This window comes from Danio rerio, chromosome 5 (assembly GCF_052040795.2).
Source record: "Danio rerio strain M-AB ecotype USA chromosome 5, GRCz13ab, whole genome shotgun sequence".
In the NCBI taxonomy this organism is placed as follows: Eukaryota; Metazoa; Chordata; class Actinopteri; order Cypriniformes; family Danionidae; genus Danio; species Danio rerio.
The window spans coordinates 60,974,040-60,990,000 of record NC_141025.1 but is presented as its reverse complement, the minus strand read 5'-3'; the positions used below and the strand labels follow the sequence as shown (position 1 = coordinate 60,990,000).

Sequence of the window (15,961 nt, the reverse complement as noted above, 5' to 3'; positions counted from 1 at the left end):
GATGTGCATTGATCAATGTTTAGTTATATAATGTATGTCAACTGATATCAGCTAGGCTTTGAGCAATTGTGTAAGTCCGCAGCCAAATGTAACACTGTAACACATTCTGGTTTAATGTGTTATGGAAATAACACGGATTGAAAATGTACCTGATTTGAGCCTGTCTTCATCTGTTTCCCTTATGTCTTCAGTGGATTAAAATCCTCAAGCATGCTGTTATTAGCTGTATTATCTCCCTCTTGGGCTTTTTTGGGTTGACACTCTGTGGACCACTCAGGTATGTTTTATGCCAAATTTGATGTAAACATCTCACTTTGTCTTTTTTTTTTTCAAGCATTTGCCTCATGTGATTTCTTTTAGGAGCCTTTTGCTGTTTGAGCACAGCGATTTGGTAGTGATCTCTCTCCTTAGCGTTCTCTTCACCAGCTCTGGAGGGGGACCTTCTAAGGTCAGAACACTGGAGAAATAATTAGTGAATGTCAGAATTAAACATACCAGCTGACATATTTCCTTGTTCTCTTTTTTTATATAGACGAGGGGTGCTGCTTTCTTCATAATTGCTGTGATTTGCCTTTTGCTCTTTGATAATGATGATCTCATGGCAAAAATGGCTGAGCACCGTATCCTTTAAGGACCAGAAGTATGTTTATTGTTCATTTTTTTTGCCACTTTAATGACACCAAATGTTTACAAAATTAGACAAAAATAAAAGCCCTTTTATGATGACATGGAATTACATTTTTTATATTTCTAGGCTGAATGGTTTCTGAAATGTTGAACATTTCATCGTTCTCATGTAAATCCTAAATGTAAAATCCCAATCCGCACAAAACACTGAATCCACATGGGAGGATTAATATGCATGCCCCAGGCACAGTTTGATTGTCCACAACGTTTCCTATTGAAATGAAAACTTATTTCATAATAAGTTTATCTAAGCTTGTACTATATTTGCTGTGCATGGGGGTCTCTTATTTTAGAACAAAACAGGTCTTATGGAAGAGTAAAACAGCTTTTTTGTATGAAGCAGGCAGCCATGTATGACTTTGTTTACAGTTTTTCAAAAAGCAAAATGCAGGATATACAGATTTAATATTTATTGTTATTGTTTAATATCAGTGCCACCACAAAGAGGCATGTCTGTTAAAATGTTTCTTTTGTAAGTTTAACTTGTTTATTTTGTAATTTGACTTGTGATTGTAATGAGGTAACAGAAACGCATGAAAATATGTAATGAGGGAACAAGCACATGTAAATGCACGTTTATAACTCGATACCACTTTGATTTTTATGGAGTGAAAGGGTGCCAGCATCTGTTTTTGCAGACATTGCTATTAATTAATTAATCAACTAATTAACTATTTTAATAGAATTTTTTTATTTAATTAATTAATTAATTAATAAGTTTTCAGATACATTAAATCCGCTAAATGCTCTGTCAGCTCCTTTTGTCAAGTCTAATTAACATTTAGCTTATTTTTTTATCCATAACACAAATTAGGAGCATCAAGGTTACTCTGGTGTAATAGAAATATAGCTTACTCACTTCTAGCTAAAGTAAACCTTTCTATCCCTTCAGTTGAAGATGGTCATTTAACAAGGAAGCTGCTCATTTTTTTGGCAACTGAAGTATGATAACTTTGTGTGCATGTGCATGTGTGTTTGTTAGGCACTGACATAAGCTGCTTTAACTTCAACGAAGAGCTCATTAATATGCACTACCATTCCAAATATGGTCAAACCTAACCATATCATATTGGAGGCAATTGCTGTGGTTGGAAATAGACCTGAAAACACATTTTGGGGTTATTTTTGCACTTTCTTAAGCCACTTTCCTTCTATGAAGATATCAAACAGCATATAAATAAATTGCCTAAATGCATTCTATGGCTCCTTTAAAGATGTTATTACATTTTGACAAAATTTCATTTTATTCTTTAGAATAACATTTACAGACAAATGTTTTATTGTGTCGTCATGAATATGAATTTAGAAACATTTATGTTTTGTTGTCATCTACAACTTTTATTCTCCTTAACTATTGCTTACAGCTGAGGGACATCATGACAGTGCACTCACCCATGCGCTATACACAGGGATTGCATTTTTGGGTGTAGCAGACCATAAGGTTTTTATTTTATGTTTTCTTTGACTTTTTTTAAAAAATTCTGCTCCTGAGTGTTCTGTCATTGATTTCTACAGTACAGATTTATGTGATCATTGATATTATGCTTTGCTGAATAATCTCTGGGATCATTGTGATTAACTGTCATTTTCTGAGCAGGGTGGAGTGGTTCTGCTGGTTTTAGCTTTGTGCCTGAAGGTTGCTTTCAACACAGCATCTAGAAAACTATCTGTGGAGATTGGAGGTGCAAAACGTTTGTATGCTCTGTCTAATCTGGTGTCAGCTGTAGTTCTTCTACCCTGGGTCATAGTGCTGTCTGCAACCACTGAGGTGAGAACAAGCAAAAGTTTTGTTTTCTGCAGTATTTCTCAGCATCCACTGGGCCTTAAAATGTCTAAAATGATGTAAAATAAATAAGCCAAAACTTTTTTTTACAGCTAAAAGATTATTAACTGCCATCATTTTTATATAAAGATCCATTAAATAATTTTGCCTACCAAATTTCTGTCCTGCACTGGTATATTTCTTGTTGAAATGGGAAATTGTGGACCATACTGTAGAAAAAGATTTTTTACTTTCTTTAAAGTAATTTTTGTTCGTTAAACAGACAGTTTTCCATGAAATCAAAACTTACTTGTTTGGCTTTTTTAATGAATGTTAATCTGAAAATTATCTATTAGCTGATATGACCCAAAATAATGACAAAACATTTGCAATTAAAGGGTTTGCTATAAATTCTTACATTCTCTCATTTTCGACAGTATGGATCACTCTGTGTTTCTGCACAACTGGGGGCAAAAGAGCTTGTTTGTTGAACATGAGACCATTTTTTTTATTTTAAGTTTTTAAATGATTTTATCTATAACTAGTTAAACAGTTTAGCTTTTAAATGCACATTAGTATATTCATTTGGCCCTAAAAATAATAAGCATAAACCTACTCACACTATAGTAAATATGATACAGACATTCTTTAAGAAGATCTTGACCTATTTTAATATTAAATCCACAGAGTAAAGTGGAATCCTGGTCTGGTCTCATCTTTCCATTTGCCATGATCATCTTCTCTGTGATGATACTGGATTTTTATGTGGAGTCCATCTGTATGGCAAAGCTGGAAACCTCTCGCTGTGCTAGATATGGCGCCATTTTCCTGTTCCTCAACGGCCTATTGCTGGCAAACTTCTGGACCCACCCACTAACTGGCCAGATTAGAGCCATAAGTACCACTGGCCAGCAAAGTAGCACTGAGCATGTGCTGTCTGGTGGAGTTCTGGTCAGCGCATGCTTCTTCATTATGGGTAAGCTGATTTATTTTAGAGAATTTCATATATTTTTTTGTCCAAATCATGGAATATCAGGGATTTTTGCTTTTCATCAAAAAATACTTTAACTTATACTAATAAATAATTTATTTAATTTATACTTTAGTAATAATAATAATAACTTATAATAATAATTTATCAATGTTTTCTATTAGATGTTTTTTTTTTCATAATAATTTTTAATCAAAGCCCAATATTATGCAGTATATTAGTGGTTTCAAGTTTTACTTTTGAGTTTTGACCTTTTTGTCTCTGTAAACAGTGTTTTAGTCAAGGATTTACAGTGTTTAATTTATGTAAATTAATCATTATTTGATCAATTAATCAATGTTTTATTTATTATATTGGCTAATTGAAAAAAAATTAAAGGCAGTTTAATCAAACTTTTAGTCCAGCTTTATTTTAACCATGTCCTAAACATAAAAACAAAAAGTTAAAGATGTATTTTCCTTTTTTGTCTGCTCAATGCTCATCATTTGCTGTTTTACTCAGAGTGTGAACCCTGGTTTTTGCTAATAGAATCTACCATTTGATGTTTTCAGCTGATAGCATACTGTCAGCTCCCTCTTCAAAGGGTCAGAAAGGGACATTGGTGGGTTATTCCCCTGAAGGGACTCCTCTGTATAATTTTATGGGTGATGCGCTTCAACATACATCCCAGTCTTTGCCACGATTCATCAAAGACTCACTTAAACAGATCCTGGAGGAATATGACTCAAGGCAGATCTTCTACTTCCTTTGCCTCAACCTGGTATGTTTTTCTCTCTACGATGGTCACTTCAGTTTGTGTGTTTACTTGGTTAATCAAGTGTAGAAGACAATGTAGATGATTTATTGTTAATTGCATTTGCTTTTATTTAATCCCATCCAATTGTAATTGTACCCCCATGTCAGCTTTAACTTGCATACATTTTAATCTATGTCATATTTTAGTGCAATATTAACAGCCATGTTGATCTTGGTTTAGGCCTTCACTTTTGTGGAGCTCTTCTATGGTGTGTGGACCAACAGCCTAGGGCTGATTTCTGATGGTTTCCACATGCTGTTTGACTGTTCGGCTTTGGTTCTGGGGTTGTTTGCTGCCCTCATGACCAGATGGAAAGCAACAAGGATATATTCCTATGGGTAAGCTAGTGCCGCTTGCGGATTTGAAAGTAATTTGTGCTACGTATGTAAATTATCAATCTAATATAATTTAATAATATACTTGTATGCGTTTTGACCCATAAAATAGTTTTAAAATGCTTTGAAAATAAAGGTACAATCACATTTATTAATGCTTTGTGTACAGGGTTCATACGGGTGCTGGAAATCCTGGAAAATGATTGATTTTTAATATAGTGTTATGTTTTCAATGTTAGAAAAGGGCTTGGATTTAGGACAGTGCTTGAATTTGAAATTGCAGGGCTCGAAAGTGTGACTGTTTTGGTTGCATATGCCCTCGAAATTGTATCTATGCGAGTTCAAAATATTTAAGAGCATTTGTGCGAGTGCATAAAATTTTTCCTATTTGACCAGTTTTCACTGCAAAATGTTCACTGCATGCACATATTTAGAAGACATTCATGCAGAATGCATCTTTGCACCTAAAAACACCAAACGCAGAGCTCAGAAATAGTTTAAAACTGTTTACTTGTCAACTTGCTGCAGCACACTAAGCCTGCAATGCTTGCCTTGCCTTGCCTTAAAGCTCTTCTGATTGGCCCACTGCTCAGGAACTGAATGCGAATGGATTGGTTAATTTCAGCAGTCAGACACTCAGTCAATGCGTTCCTTCAAATAACAGGGAGCTATAGCCGTAAAAGAACGACTGGTCATGGAATTTTGATATTACACCTAATCAAAATCTGACTGTAAGCTCTTTTTTTGAGATATCAACTTTAGGTAGAAAGAGACCAAACTTAAAAGATACTTCATCCAATAACTGAACCTTTTTGGTTCTTACTATTTTTGGGTGAACTAGCCCTATAAATCTATGCTCCAAAGTATTCAACAATTTTTTAAATGTAAAAAAGTACATACAGCATATATAAACGTAATTTACCGTGTTTGTTCGGTGCTGGAAAAGCATAAAAATGCACATTAAAAGTGCTTGAAAAGAGCTGGAATTTGAAGTTGGAAAAGGTGTATGAACCCAGTTTGTAATTTTAATATTGAAATCCAATTTCTAACATGTTTTTCTTTTTTTTTTCTTTTTTTGTAGAGAAAAATCAAATTTTGCTCTCATTCAAACTGTTAACTGTAAACTCTCTGCACAGACTAAATTAAAGCTATGTGACTTTTGTGAAAGGACTGTGACAATAGATTGTTGTGACCTTTTTTAACAAAGAAATGAGCGATAAACTTTGAATACCTGAAAGTAATATTATAACAGCTGTAACAACCCCAAATGTGGCAAAGGTATCACTCATGATTTCTTAAGAAAATTTAAAAACCTACTTTGCTTGTGTTTTGATTTATTAGAGACTCATTCACCCAGATTGTTTGGTCCCATTTCCTAATTTATGCTTCTTCAGTAACTTGATTCTGTTCTTTAAGTCAAAAAAGTATTGAGTGTTTCGCACGTCTATCTCAGAAGTTTTTAAATGATCCCGAATTCACAATCTATAAACCCGTTTCACATTTCCGGATTTTTCAGTAGCGGAAGGTGTCATGGTTGGGTATACTTAGAGTGCAGCCAATGGGAGAGTACAACAAATATATATATAATATATATATATATATATTTTTTTTTTTACAATCCTATTTGCTGAAATGATAAAAGAAAAGCTCCACGATGGTTTTATCAAGATTTTCAGAAAAAGTAAAAAATAGTTTGAGACTGATGACGGTAGCCAGAGGAGAGAATATCATCAAATTCACTCTCATCCCCATAGACGTTGCATTAGAAACACCTCGCATGAGCAGTTATTCGTTTTTTGTAATCTGACGCAAAGATGAAATAAGTAATTCATAAAAGCATACAAATGTTTATACATTTTTTAAAAAAATATTAAAATATTAAGAACTTTTAAGGATTGTTTTAAGGTGTCATACCAGCCTTGTGAAAAGGATCCATAGAAAATGATAGGAAGTCATTGGTGTGGGAGCCCAATGATGAAGTTGATTTCTGTCTGTTAATAGTGGCACACGTCTGATTTCAGGTATGGTCGTGTGGAGATCCTCTCTGGGTTTATCAATGGTCTGTTTCTCATGGTTATAGCCTTTTTTGTGTTCGTGGAGTCAGTCACCAGACTCGTCGATCCACCGAACATCAACACAGACATGCTAACGGTATGCCCTGCTAAATTGTTGTCGTGATAAACAAAGCAATTGATGGTTTTGCTCTGAGTTGCAGAAAAAACAAAAGCAATGCAAAGTCAAGTTTCACACGTCAATGCTGTCACCTCATGTTTATGAATATCTTAATCCATTTGCTCCTTAAAGCCCGTCTCAGTTGGTGGACTCATCGTTAATCTGGTGGGCATATGTGCCTTCAGTCATGCACATTCTCATGGGGCCTCCAAGGGCAGCTGCTCTGGGCATGACCATGGGCACTCACACCACGGACATGGGCACAGCAGCATGGAACACAGCCATGGAGGACATGGACATAGTCATGGAGGACACGGTCATTCTCACGGCCATGGCCATTCCCATTCATCAGGAGGAATGAATGCTAATATGCGAGGTGGGTTCGTAGTGTGCATGTGTGTTTCCTGCAGAAGGTATTTTATCTATAATTAAAAAGTTTGTCATTTTTTTTTTAATTTTGATGTTTTTCTGCTTTTTGAGGATGGTGCTTTGCTTCCCTATTTGCAGGAGTGTTTCTGCATGTGCTTGCTGACACACTGGGCAGTGTTGGTGTGATTATATCCACTATTCTCATCAGACAGTTTGGATGGCTGATTGCAGACCCCATTTGTTCACTCTTCATATCCACACTGATTTTTCTCAGTGTCATTCCTTTATTAAAGGACGCCTGTGAGGTTCTTCTTCTGAGAATGCCACCTCAGCATGAGAAGGAGCTTAACTTTGCACTTGAAAAGGTCTGAATTTAAAAGTTAAACATTTGGAGTAATGTATGAAAATATTTGAAAATATGCTCAACAAAGCTGCAAGATTTTATCATTTTTAGCCAAAACAACAAGCAAATGCATGCACATCAGCAGAAAGAAAACACTCTAATTGGGTGCTTGAGAAAACTTACGGATTGAAAATGGAAGCATTTTGGCACATTTTTGGTCCAAACATACAAAGAGTTGAAAAACTCTCACATCACAGTTTCTGTTTTCTATTACATTTTTTGTTTGGAGCTAAGGTGTGTCGATTTCTATTTTAAATGTGTTTTTCAGTGAAGTATCTTATGCTTACCAAAGTGGCATTTATCAAATGTAATATATTATACAGTAAAATCATATTACAGTTTTTTTTTTGATTGCTTTGATGCAGCTGTCAACTGAAACTCCACATTTTCAAAACAGTTAACACACAGGCCTAAACAGCGGCACTCAGGGTCAAAATGACACATTTTGTTTGCTAAATGCTCTAACCGTGTCAAAACATTTAAAATATGCAGCAAATGTTAATTTTACCTTCAAACAACACAACTTTCAAACAAGTATAAGAGCTCTTTTAGTCAATCACTACACAACGGACAACAAAATACAGAACTCGGTTTGAATCAGTGCACCATTGTAGCCTATTGCCCATGCTGTTTGTTTCTATTTGGGCTGTCAAATCAAAATAATTGATTCCAGAATAAGAAATGCTTTAATTAAATTTACATTGAATTCATGACATTTTTTCAAACTGTGGATAAAAACTGAAATATTGTTAAAAAACAAAACAGACAATAATATTAAAATACTGTATATATTAGAGAAAACAAATGTAAACCAAAATATAGTCAAATCTATCGGAGTATAAGACATAGTCACTGTTGACGTCCTCCATCCATGCTGGCAAAGAATAACATAGACCGTCCACCATTTTTATAAGGTTTGCGGACTAATTGGTAATTGAAGATTTCTGTGAAGGAGTGTCAAACCAGTGCTTCAGTGATTTCATACTGATCTTGGTAGTTTCTAATAGTTAAAAATATATGGTTTCTGTTTTGTTACCATTGCTAAAACAATGCAATTTGAACTGCTTTAATAACATCTGTGTTAACTGTTGTGCAAAATCTTGGGGAAAATGTGTCAATCCAATGAGAAGAGTATTTTGCTGGTATAGTGATGAGGAAAATGAAGTGGATCCTAGTTTCTTTAACCAGGTCAAAGCAAACAAGAAAAACTGTAATGTTTTTAAAGGTGCTCTAAAATGTGCATTATTTATAAGAACTTGAATTGATGTAATCTCAACTGAAACATGAAGGTGGGAAATAAAATAGCTCCTCCCATTTAAAAAAAAACAGCCAATAGCATTTTGTTTTTACCACAGCTTTGCCAATAAGAGTGGTTGAGTTCAAGCACAACAAATTAAAAACAAACGAGAAGAGTCTTGAAGGGAGCAGGACATATCTAATAGCAAGAGGATTTGATTGGTCAAGATTTGATGAGAAAATGATGTATGGGGTGACGTGTAAATAAATCATTGATCCATTTAAAAGTGATGAATTGCAAGCTTTGGATGTTCATATCAGCTTTTTGGCACTGTTTTGAAGCGCACTAGCTAATAGATACAGATATATTAAACTAACTTACTGATACTAACATCTAAAAAAAACTTTTTGGGATCTTTAAATATTAATGCAATTTGGCATTTTCATAGCAGTTACTTCAGTTTTCAGTGACCTTTCATAAAATTAAATGTGCTGACCTGGTGCTCTATTATTGATATTATTGGTTCTTATTAATGTTGCAAACAGATTGTACCTTTTTAGTCTCTTTTCATTAATACAAAGTAAAACTAAATATAAAATAATCCATTCACTCTAAAAACATGATCATTACAGTGATGCATTTCATTTTTAAAATAAGTTAAGGTACAAAAACTTTCTTTTTTAATAGCATTATTTTACAACATGACTAATTACATAATTTGTGAGCATATGTTTTTACAGTTTTTACATCCATTTATTAGGAACTCTGCAAATTGACTGAAAGTGCTTTTGGATTATCAAACTAAATGCTGTATACTGCATGTTATTTAATGCTTTCTTTTTTTGTCTCAGATTCAGAAAATAGAAGGTGTTTTATCCTATCGTGATCCACACTTTTGGAGACATTCCGCCAGCGTCATTGCTGGAACCATCCATCTTCAGCTCATGTCTGATGTCGTGGAACAGCGAGTTATTCAACAGGTTTGAATGCTTCGTAAACATTTACAGCAACTTACGTGGGCTTTCAGAGGGTTTTATGACTATGACAAATGATTAGATAAATAGTTCATATATTCAGTCTTCCTATATTATATAGTAGTCTATATATTAAGTGAGAAATGCAGTGATCAGTTTTTAATGATTCCATTGAAATGTTTTTAGGTGTCTGCTGTGTTGAAGGATGCTGGTGTTAATAATCTGACTATACAGTTGGAAAAGGAGGCCTATTTCCAGCACATGTCTGGCCTGAGCTCTGGATTTCATGAGGTTCTAACAATGACACAACAGATGGAGTCCATGAAATATTATAAAGACGGCACATGTATCATGTAATCTTTTGTTTTAACACATTTAAATGTTAAAAATAAAGGGATGTAAGGTGTACCTATATCATCTTTTCTATACATTGAAAAATAAACCTATTTTATGATGTCTGCCAAAGATTCAGTCTGTTTCCCAAAAGCTACAAGCAAAATAAAATATTGTAATATATTATGAACACAGTAATTAGCTGTTTCTTTTTTATAACTTAATGCGATGTGATTTAATGTCATCCTTCTTTTCATGCCATTTTCATTGCAAAACTTTAATTTGTCACTTGATCACTTGTTTTTTTTTACACCACACATGAATGTAAAATTGATTTATCCTAAAGGTGTGTGTGTGTGTGTGCGCGTGCGTGCGTGTGTGCGTGCGTGCGTGCGTGTGTGTGTGTTATGGCTGCACAATATTTGAAATTTACCATCAATATAACAATTTGTGCTAGGGCTGCACCATATTGAAAAAATCTGATGTTGCGATATTTTATTTTTCTGCTATAAATAGTGCGATATTAATACAGTTTCACAAGATAGTTTGAATAGCATGTTTTCTGGGGAGTCTAGCAGTATTCAGGTACAGAAATTTTTAAAAATCGCAATGCAAAAATATGCTTTTACTTTTTGTATAATTTCTAGGCCAAATATATATATATATATATAGATATATATATATATATATATATATATATATATATATATATATATATATATATATATAGATATATATATATATATATATATATATATATATAGATATATATATATATATATATAGATATATATATATAGATATAGATATATATATATATATATAGATATAGATATATATCTATATCTATAGATATATATAGATCTATATCTATATATATATATATATATATATATATATATATATATATATATATATATACAAAATCCCCCAATCACTATAAAATGTTAAATTCTTTCCAAATTTGAAATTGTATTCATATTAGATCAGATCAGATTAGATTCAACTTTATTGTCATTACACATGTACAAGCACAGGGCAACGAAAAGCAGATAAGGTCTAACCCGGAGTGCAATTGCAGCAAGTGCTGGATACAGGTATAAGTTATAAAGTGCAGTTACAGAAAAACTACCGTGATATTTACAGATGGCTGTACTATGAACATTATATACAGGTTGTATTGTCTTTGAAAAGAGATTTACAATAGATGAATATATTTACAGGTTGCTTTTAATAATTAGAAGTGTGCAGATAGATAAACATAATTACAAATGTACATGTACGGTGGGTATGTACACTTCAAATGAATGAATCAGTGCAATGAATATGTGCAATTTTTAAATGTGCAAATGATATTGCAAAATATATAACAGAAAAAAATATTGCAGTGTCAGATGTTTCCAAAATTTGTGCAGTCGTGTGGATGTGTGAACACACCCAAGACAAAAATAAGTAGTTGCACAGACAGTTGACACTTAGTTAAGAGGCTTCATTATGGCAAGATATGCAAGGATTTATTTGTCAAATGTGCAACAATATTAGCGCTGATAGTGAACTATTCACTGGAAGAAAAGACATCTTAAATTCATTCATTCATTTTCTTTTCGGGTTAGTCCTCTTATTAATATGGGGTCGCCACAGTGGAATGAGCCACAAAAATATCCAGCATATGTTTTACGCAGCAGATGCCCTTCCAGCTGTAACCCATCACTGGGAAACACACACACACAAACTCTCATTCACACACCTAATTCACCTGTAGCTCATGTCTTTGGACTTGTGGGGGGAACTGGAGCATCCAGAGGAAAACCATGCAAACACAGGGAGAATATGCAAACTCCAGCAAGAAATGCCAAGGGACCCAGCCGAGGCTCCAGCCAGTGACCTTCTTGCTGTAAGGCGATTGCGCTACCTACTGTGCCACCATGATGCCACATCTTAAATCATATCTTTCTTATTATGCCTGACATCTTATTTATTATAAATAAGCAATCTTAAGTATCAATTTAGAAGGAAATAAAATAATGTAGCTTACACATGATATATGAATGTCGCTCCGCGGCAACGGGTGGCGGTGACGAGCTGGTAAACTCCAGAATGAACTCCGGTTCAGGCCAAGAAGAACGTGTTTGAGTGTATCCCCGCCTCAAAACGTCACGTGGTAATCGTTGGCCTGGAAACGCATTGAAATCAGCTGTATCCGAGCCAATCAGATCGCTATAATTTTCGAACCCAGCGAATCATATTTGAAAGAGCGACAATTTAAACCTCTGTAGAGAAATAGTGCTATATTGAGCTCGCTTGAGTAGATTTTACCAGTTTGTTCATCGAGTCACAGCAATAAACCACGAGAAATAATGGCTCTCCGTGTCACAAGGGTAAGTTGTTTTATTAGCATTTCAGTTTTAAGTCTGCGTATGTTGCGTTGTACAGAGCAGCCTTTGTTCATTATTCATCTGAAGGAGAATGCCAGAGATGTTCCATTATCGATGTCTAACATGGTGCTGTGTTAGCGCGTTCTTCAGTTCCTATAATTTGCGAAAGCATTTTGTAGAAAGTTTCATTTTAGAGATCGTGTTTTATTTGTCACTGTTGCATTTTAACTTTTTTTTAATGTGCTGTTTATAAGACTATTAATCGCATGCTTTAAGTTTACGATGAACTATATTGCATGATGTCTATAGATTTTAGTTGAAAGCTCTCTAACCTAACTGTTTAAGCCACCACTTACCATTTCTGTAAAACTGATTATTTTATCCACCCTACCGAGTAGAACACTCGCCTGGCCAGCAGCGAGAATCAGAACGCTCTGCCCGGAAAAGCAGTTGTAGCGAACAAGCCCGGACTCAGACCAAGGGCCGCGCTGGGGGAGATTGGCAACAATCCGCAAACACGACAGGCTTTGAAGAAGAAGGTAAGAGCTTAAAGTAATTTCTTCATTTATCCCCTTTTAATATTGACAAGTTTTCAATTTAAAAATAAATCGCCAAACTTGTAACAGGAGGTGAAGGTTGCACCCGCCGCCGAGGTTGTGGTTGAGAAGGCACCTGTGGTTCAACAGCCCAAGAAGGATTCTCCTAAGGTTCAACATGGCGTTAAGGTAAACCGTGGATCTGTTACTTTTAAAATTGATAAAGTTTAGAAGGGTACACGTACAAAGCATCTGAAGATTACTGTTGCATGATTTCTGCCGCAGTTGTTATTACTGTATGACGGTGGACTAGGTTTTATTCAAGGGGCAGGTTTTTTTTTTTTTTTTTTTTTAAACCATCAACGTTAAATTGCCAATTTTAATAAGCGCGCAAACTTCCGGCTGAATAATTTTAAACAGGGCGTTTCACCAACCTAACGTTAGCCAGGTTAGAAAGCGGTGAACATCAGGCCCCTAGTCAGCCTAGTGTAAGGGGTGGGAGAAAAGTCTTTTCAATGTTAAAAAAAAGCGATGCAAGAATTTTTTTTTTTTTCTTTTAACTCCTTTGAATAGGCTTTTGCTGTTAAACCAGATCACATTTTAGAGTTTAGCATACCTTTTTATTTAATCTTAATTGTAGTACTTTTTCCCCATATAATAGAAACTTTCATGGTGTTAATCACAAACATTTTGTGCAACTGTTTGCATTTACCAAAACTGGTTCTTAAGTCGGGGACCTGAATGATGCAAGTGTAGCTTTCTGTTAGACTGGTGATTTCAGCCTGCAGAAGATTCTACTTTGCCTTCATCAGACAGTTATTTTTCATGACATGTAGCAGTCAAAGTACAGGATCGAAACTGACAAATTCTGTACTCTAAGCTGTGGGTTGTTTGGACCCCCAAATACTAGATTGAAGATGGTTGAATGCCCTAGCTTGTCTTATATTGGTGTACTTGTTGTTCCTTGTAGGTTGTGTCTGAGCCTTCCTCTCCTGTTCCTATGGAGACCTCCGGCTGTGCTTCAGATGATCTGTGTCAAGCATTCTCTGATGTTCTGCTTAATATCAAGGATGTTGACGCAGATGACTATGATAATCCCATGCTTTGCAGTGAATATGTCAAGGACATCTATTTGTATTTGCGCCAGCTTGAGGTTTGTAAATTTTAATATGGAATATTTTTTTGTCTGTATTTGAAAGCTGATGTTGGTCTTTCTCTTTTACAGACTGAACAAGCTGTAAGGCCAAAATATCTGGCAGGAAAGGAAGTTACTGGGAACATGCGTGCCATTCTTATCGACTGGCTTGTACAAGTCCAGATTAAGTTTAGGCTGCTTCAGGAGACAATGTACATGACTGTTGCCATCATTGATCGCTTCCTTCAGGTGGGTGCACTTCCAGTTTTGCTTCTGGATGTCAAGTGCAAGTTGAAAGTTAAAGATATTTTGGAAATCTTTAGTGATGTACATGCATGGTAAAACAAATGCTATGGAAGTTGTTGGAATTTTTTTTTTAATATTATTTGTTAAACTGGTTTGGAAGTTGAAGGCTGAGTAAATTTACAATTTCCTGTTTTGGGTGAACTTTCCTTTTTAATGGGATTTTTATTTGTTGCTCAGGATCATCCAGTTCCAAAGAAGCAGCTGCAACTTGTTGGTGTAACGGCCATGTTCATCGCCTCAAAATATGAAGAGATGTACCCACCAGAGATTGCAGACTTTGCTTTTGTGACAGACCGTGCATACACCACCAGTCAAATCCGGGAGATGGAGATGAAGGTCCTAAGAGTCCTCAACTTTGGTTTTGGAAGGCCTCTACCGCTACAGTTTCTCAGGAGGGCCTCCAAGATTGGAGATGTAAGTCATTTAAGCCATTTTAAAGCTTTGTTGAAGTATTATTATTATTATTATTATTATTATTATTATTATCATCATTTATATTGCAGGTGACTGCAGAACATCACACATTAGCGAAATATTTCCTGGAGCTCACCATGGTCGATTATGACATGGTCCACTACCCTCCCTCTCAGATGGCCAGTGCTGCTTATGCCCTGACCCTGAAGGTCTTCAACTGTGGTGACTGGGTAAGTTCTTGTATGGGTTGGCTGTTTACTTGCTTTTTTTTTTTTTTTTTTTTTTTTTTTTTTTTTTTTTTTTTTTAATTGTTCATCTGCCCTTCTGCAGACCCCTACTCTTCAGCACTACATGGGCTACACTGAAGATGAGCTGGTTCCTGTGATGCAGCATATTGCCAAAAATGTTGTGAGGGTCAACGAGGGCCTTTCTAAGCATCTGGTGAGTTGTTTCAAACTGCTATTAAGCCGCCTGCCAGACTTGGAGTTTTTTTTTTTTTTTTTTTTTTTTTGTGCACAGTAACTAAATGTATCTGTCTCTTTTAGGCTGTGAAGAATAAGTACTCCAGTCAGAAGCAGATGAGAATTGCTACAATTTCTCAGCTCAAGTCCTCCTTGATCAAAGACCTGGCTAAGCAGATCTCATAGTTGGGGTTATGCTGAAGAGACTTAAGCACTGTGTGCTGCCTTGTAAAAATTGTAACTTATGCATGTTTTACTGTTGAACCTTTTTATTGCAATTTATTTTACGGATTTCTTCACTGCCATGGGTTGAGCAAAAGTAATCTTTTAATGATTCAAAGTGTTTTTGCAAGTTTGTACATTTGAATTCAAATAAACTTTTTAAAGTTTTAAGCTTCAGCGTACTTGTAAGTTTTGTATGAACATTTTAGCTTTAGGGCTAGGATGGTATGGAATCAAGTCACTATCACCATTGAGCGGGTTACTGAATACAAGGACTATTTCTGCTAGTTTTAGTTAAACTGACTTGGTTTTGTTTTTTGCTTGGGTTTAGTCAAAGTGCTGCTTTATGAACGCATGATTTAAACCACATTTTGTTATTGGACCAATTAAACTAATGGTTTTGATAATGTGCCACTGCAATGGATTGTCAATTTTGAATATATTTGTTATGTA

General features: G+C 35.1%; 2 protein-coding genes across 2 annotated transcripts in view; both read left to right on the top strand.

The window, feature by feature from the left end:
* Positions 1-10,185, top strand: part of slc30a5 (solute carrier family 30 member 5) — a 12,866-nt gene extending 2,681 nt beyond the window's left edge. Inside the window, 13 exon segments of the mRNA NM_001002322.1 lie at positions 192-277; positions 361-448; positions 533-620; positions 2,052-2,128; positions 2,285-2,455; positions 3,137-3,425; positions 3,992-4,200; positions 4,417-4,574; positions 6,593-6,722; positions 6,876-7,119; positions 7,251-7,477; positions 9,604-9,732; positions 9,913-10,185. Coding sequence (NP_001002322.1) covers positions 192-277; positions 361-448; positions 533-620; positions 2,052-2,128; positions 2,285-2,455; positions 3,137-3,425; positions 3,992-4,200; positions 4,417-4,574; positions 6,593-6,722; positions 6,876-7,119; positions 7,251-7,477; positions 9,604-9,732; positions 9,913-10,083 — 2,067 coding nt within the window. The 3' untranslated portion in view covers positions 10,084-10,185.
* Positions 10,186-12,322: 2,137 nt separating this feature from the next.
* Positions 12,323-15,679, top strand: ccnb1 (cyclin B1). Its single transcript, NM_131513.1, is given in 9 exon segments — positions 12,323-12,437; positions 12,833-12,973; positions 13,061-13,159; positions 13,941-14,123; positions 14,196-14,354; positions 14,589-14,825; positions 14,915-15,055; positions 15,156-15,266; positions 15,371-15,679. Coding segments are annotated over 9 exon segments (1,197 nt in total). The 5' UTR covers positions 12,323-12,413; the 3' UTR covers positions 15,473-15,679.
* Positions 15,680-15,961: the final 282 nt, after the last annotated feature.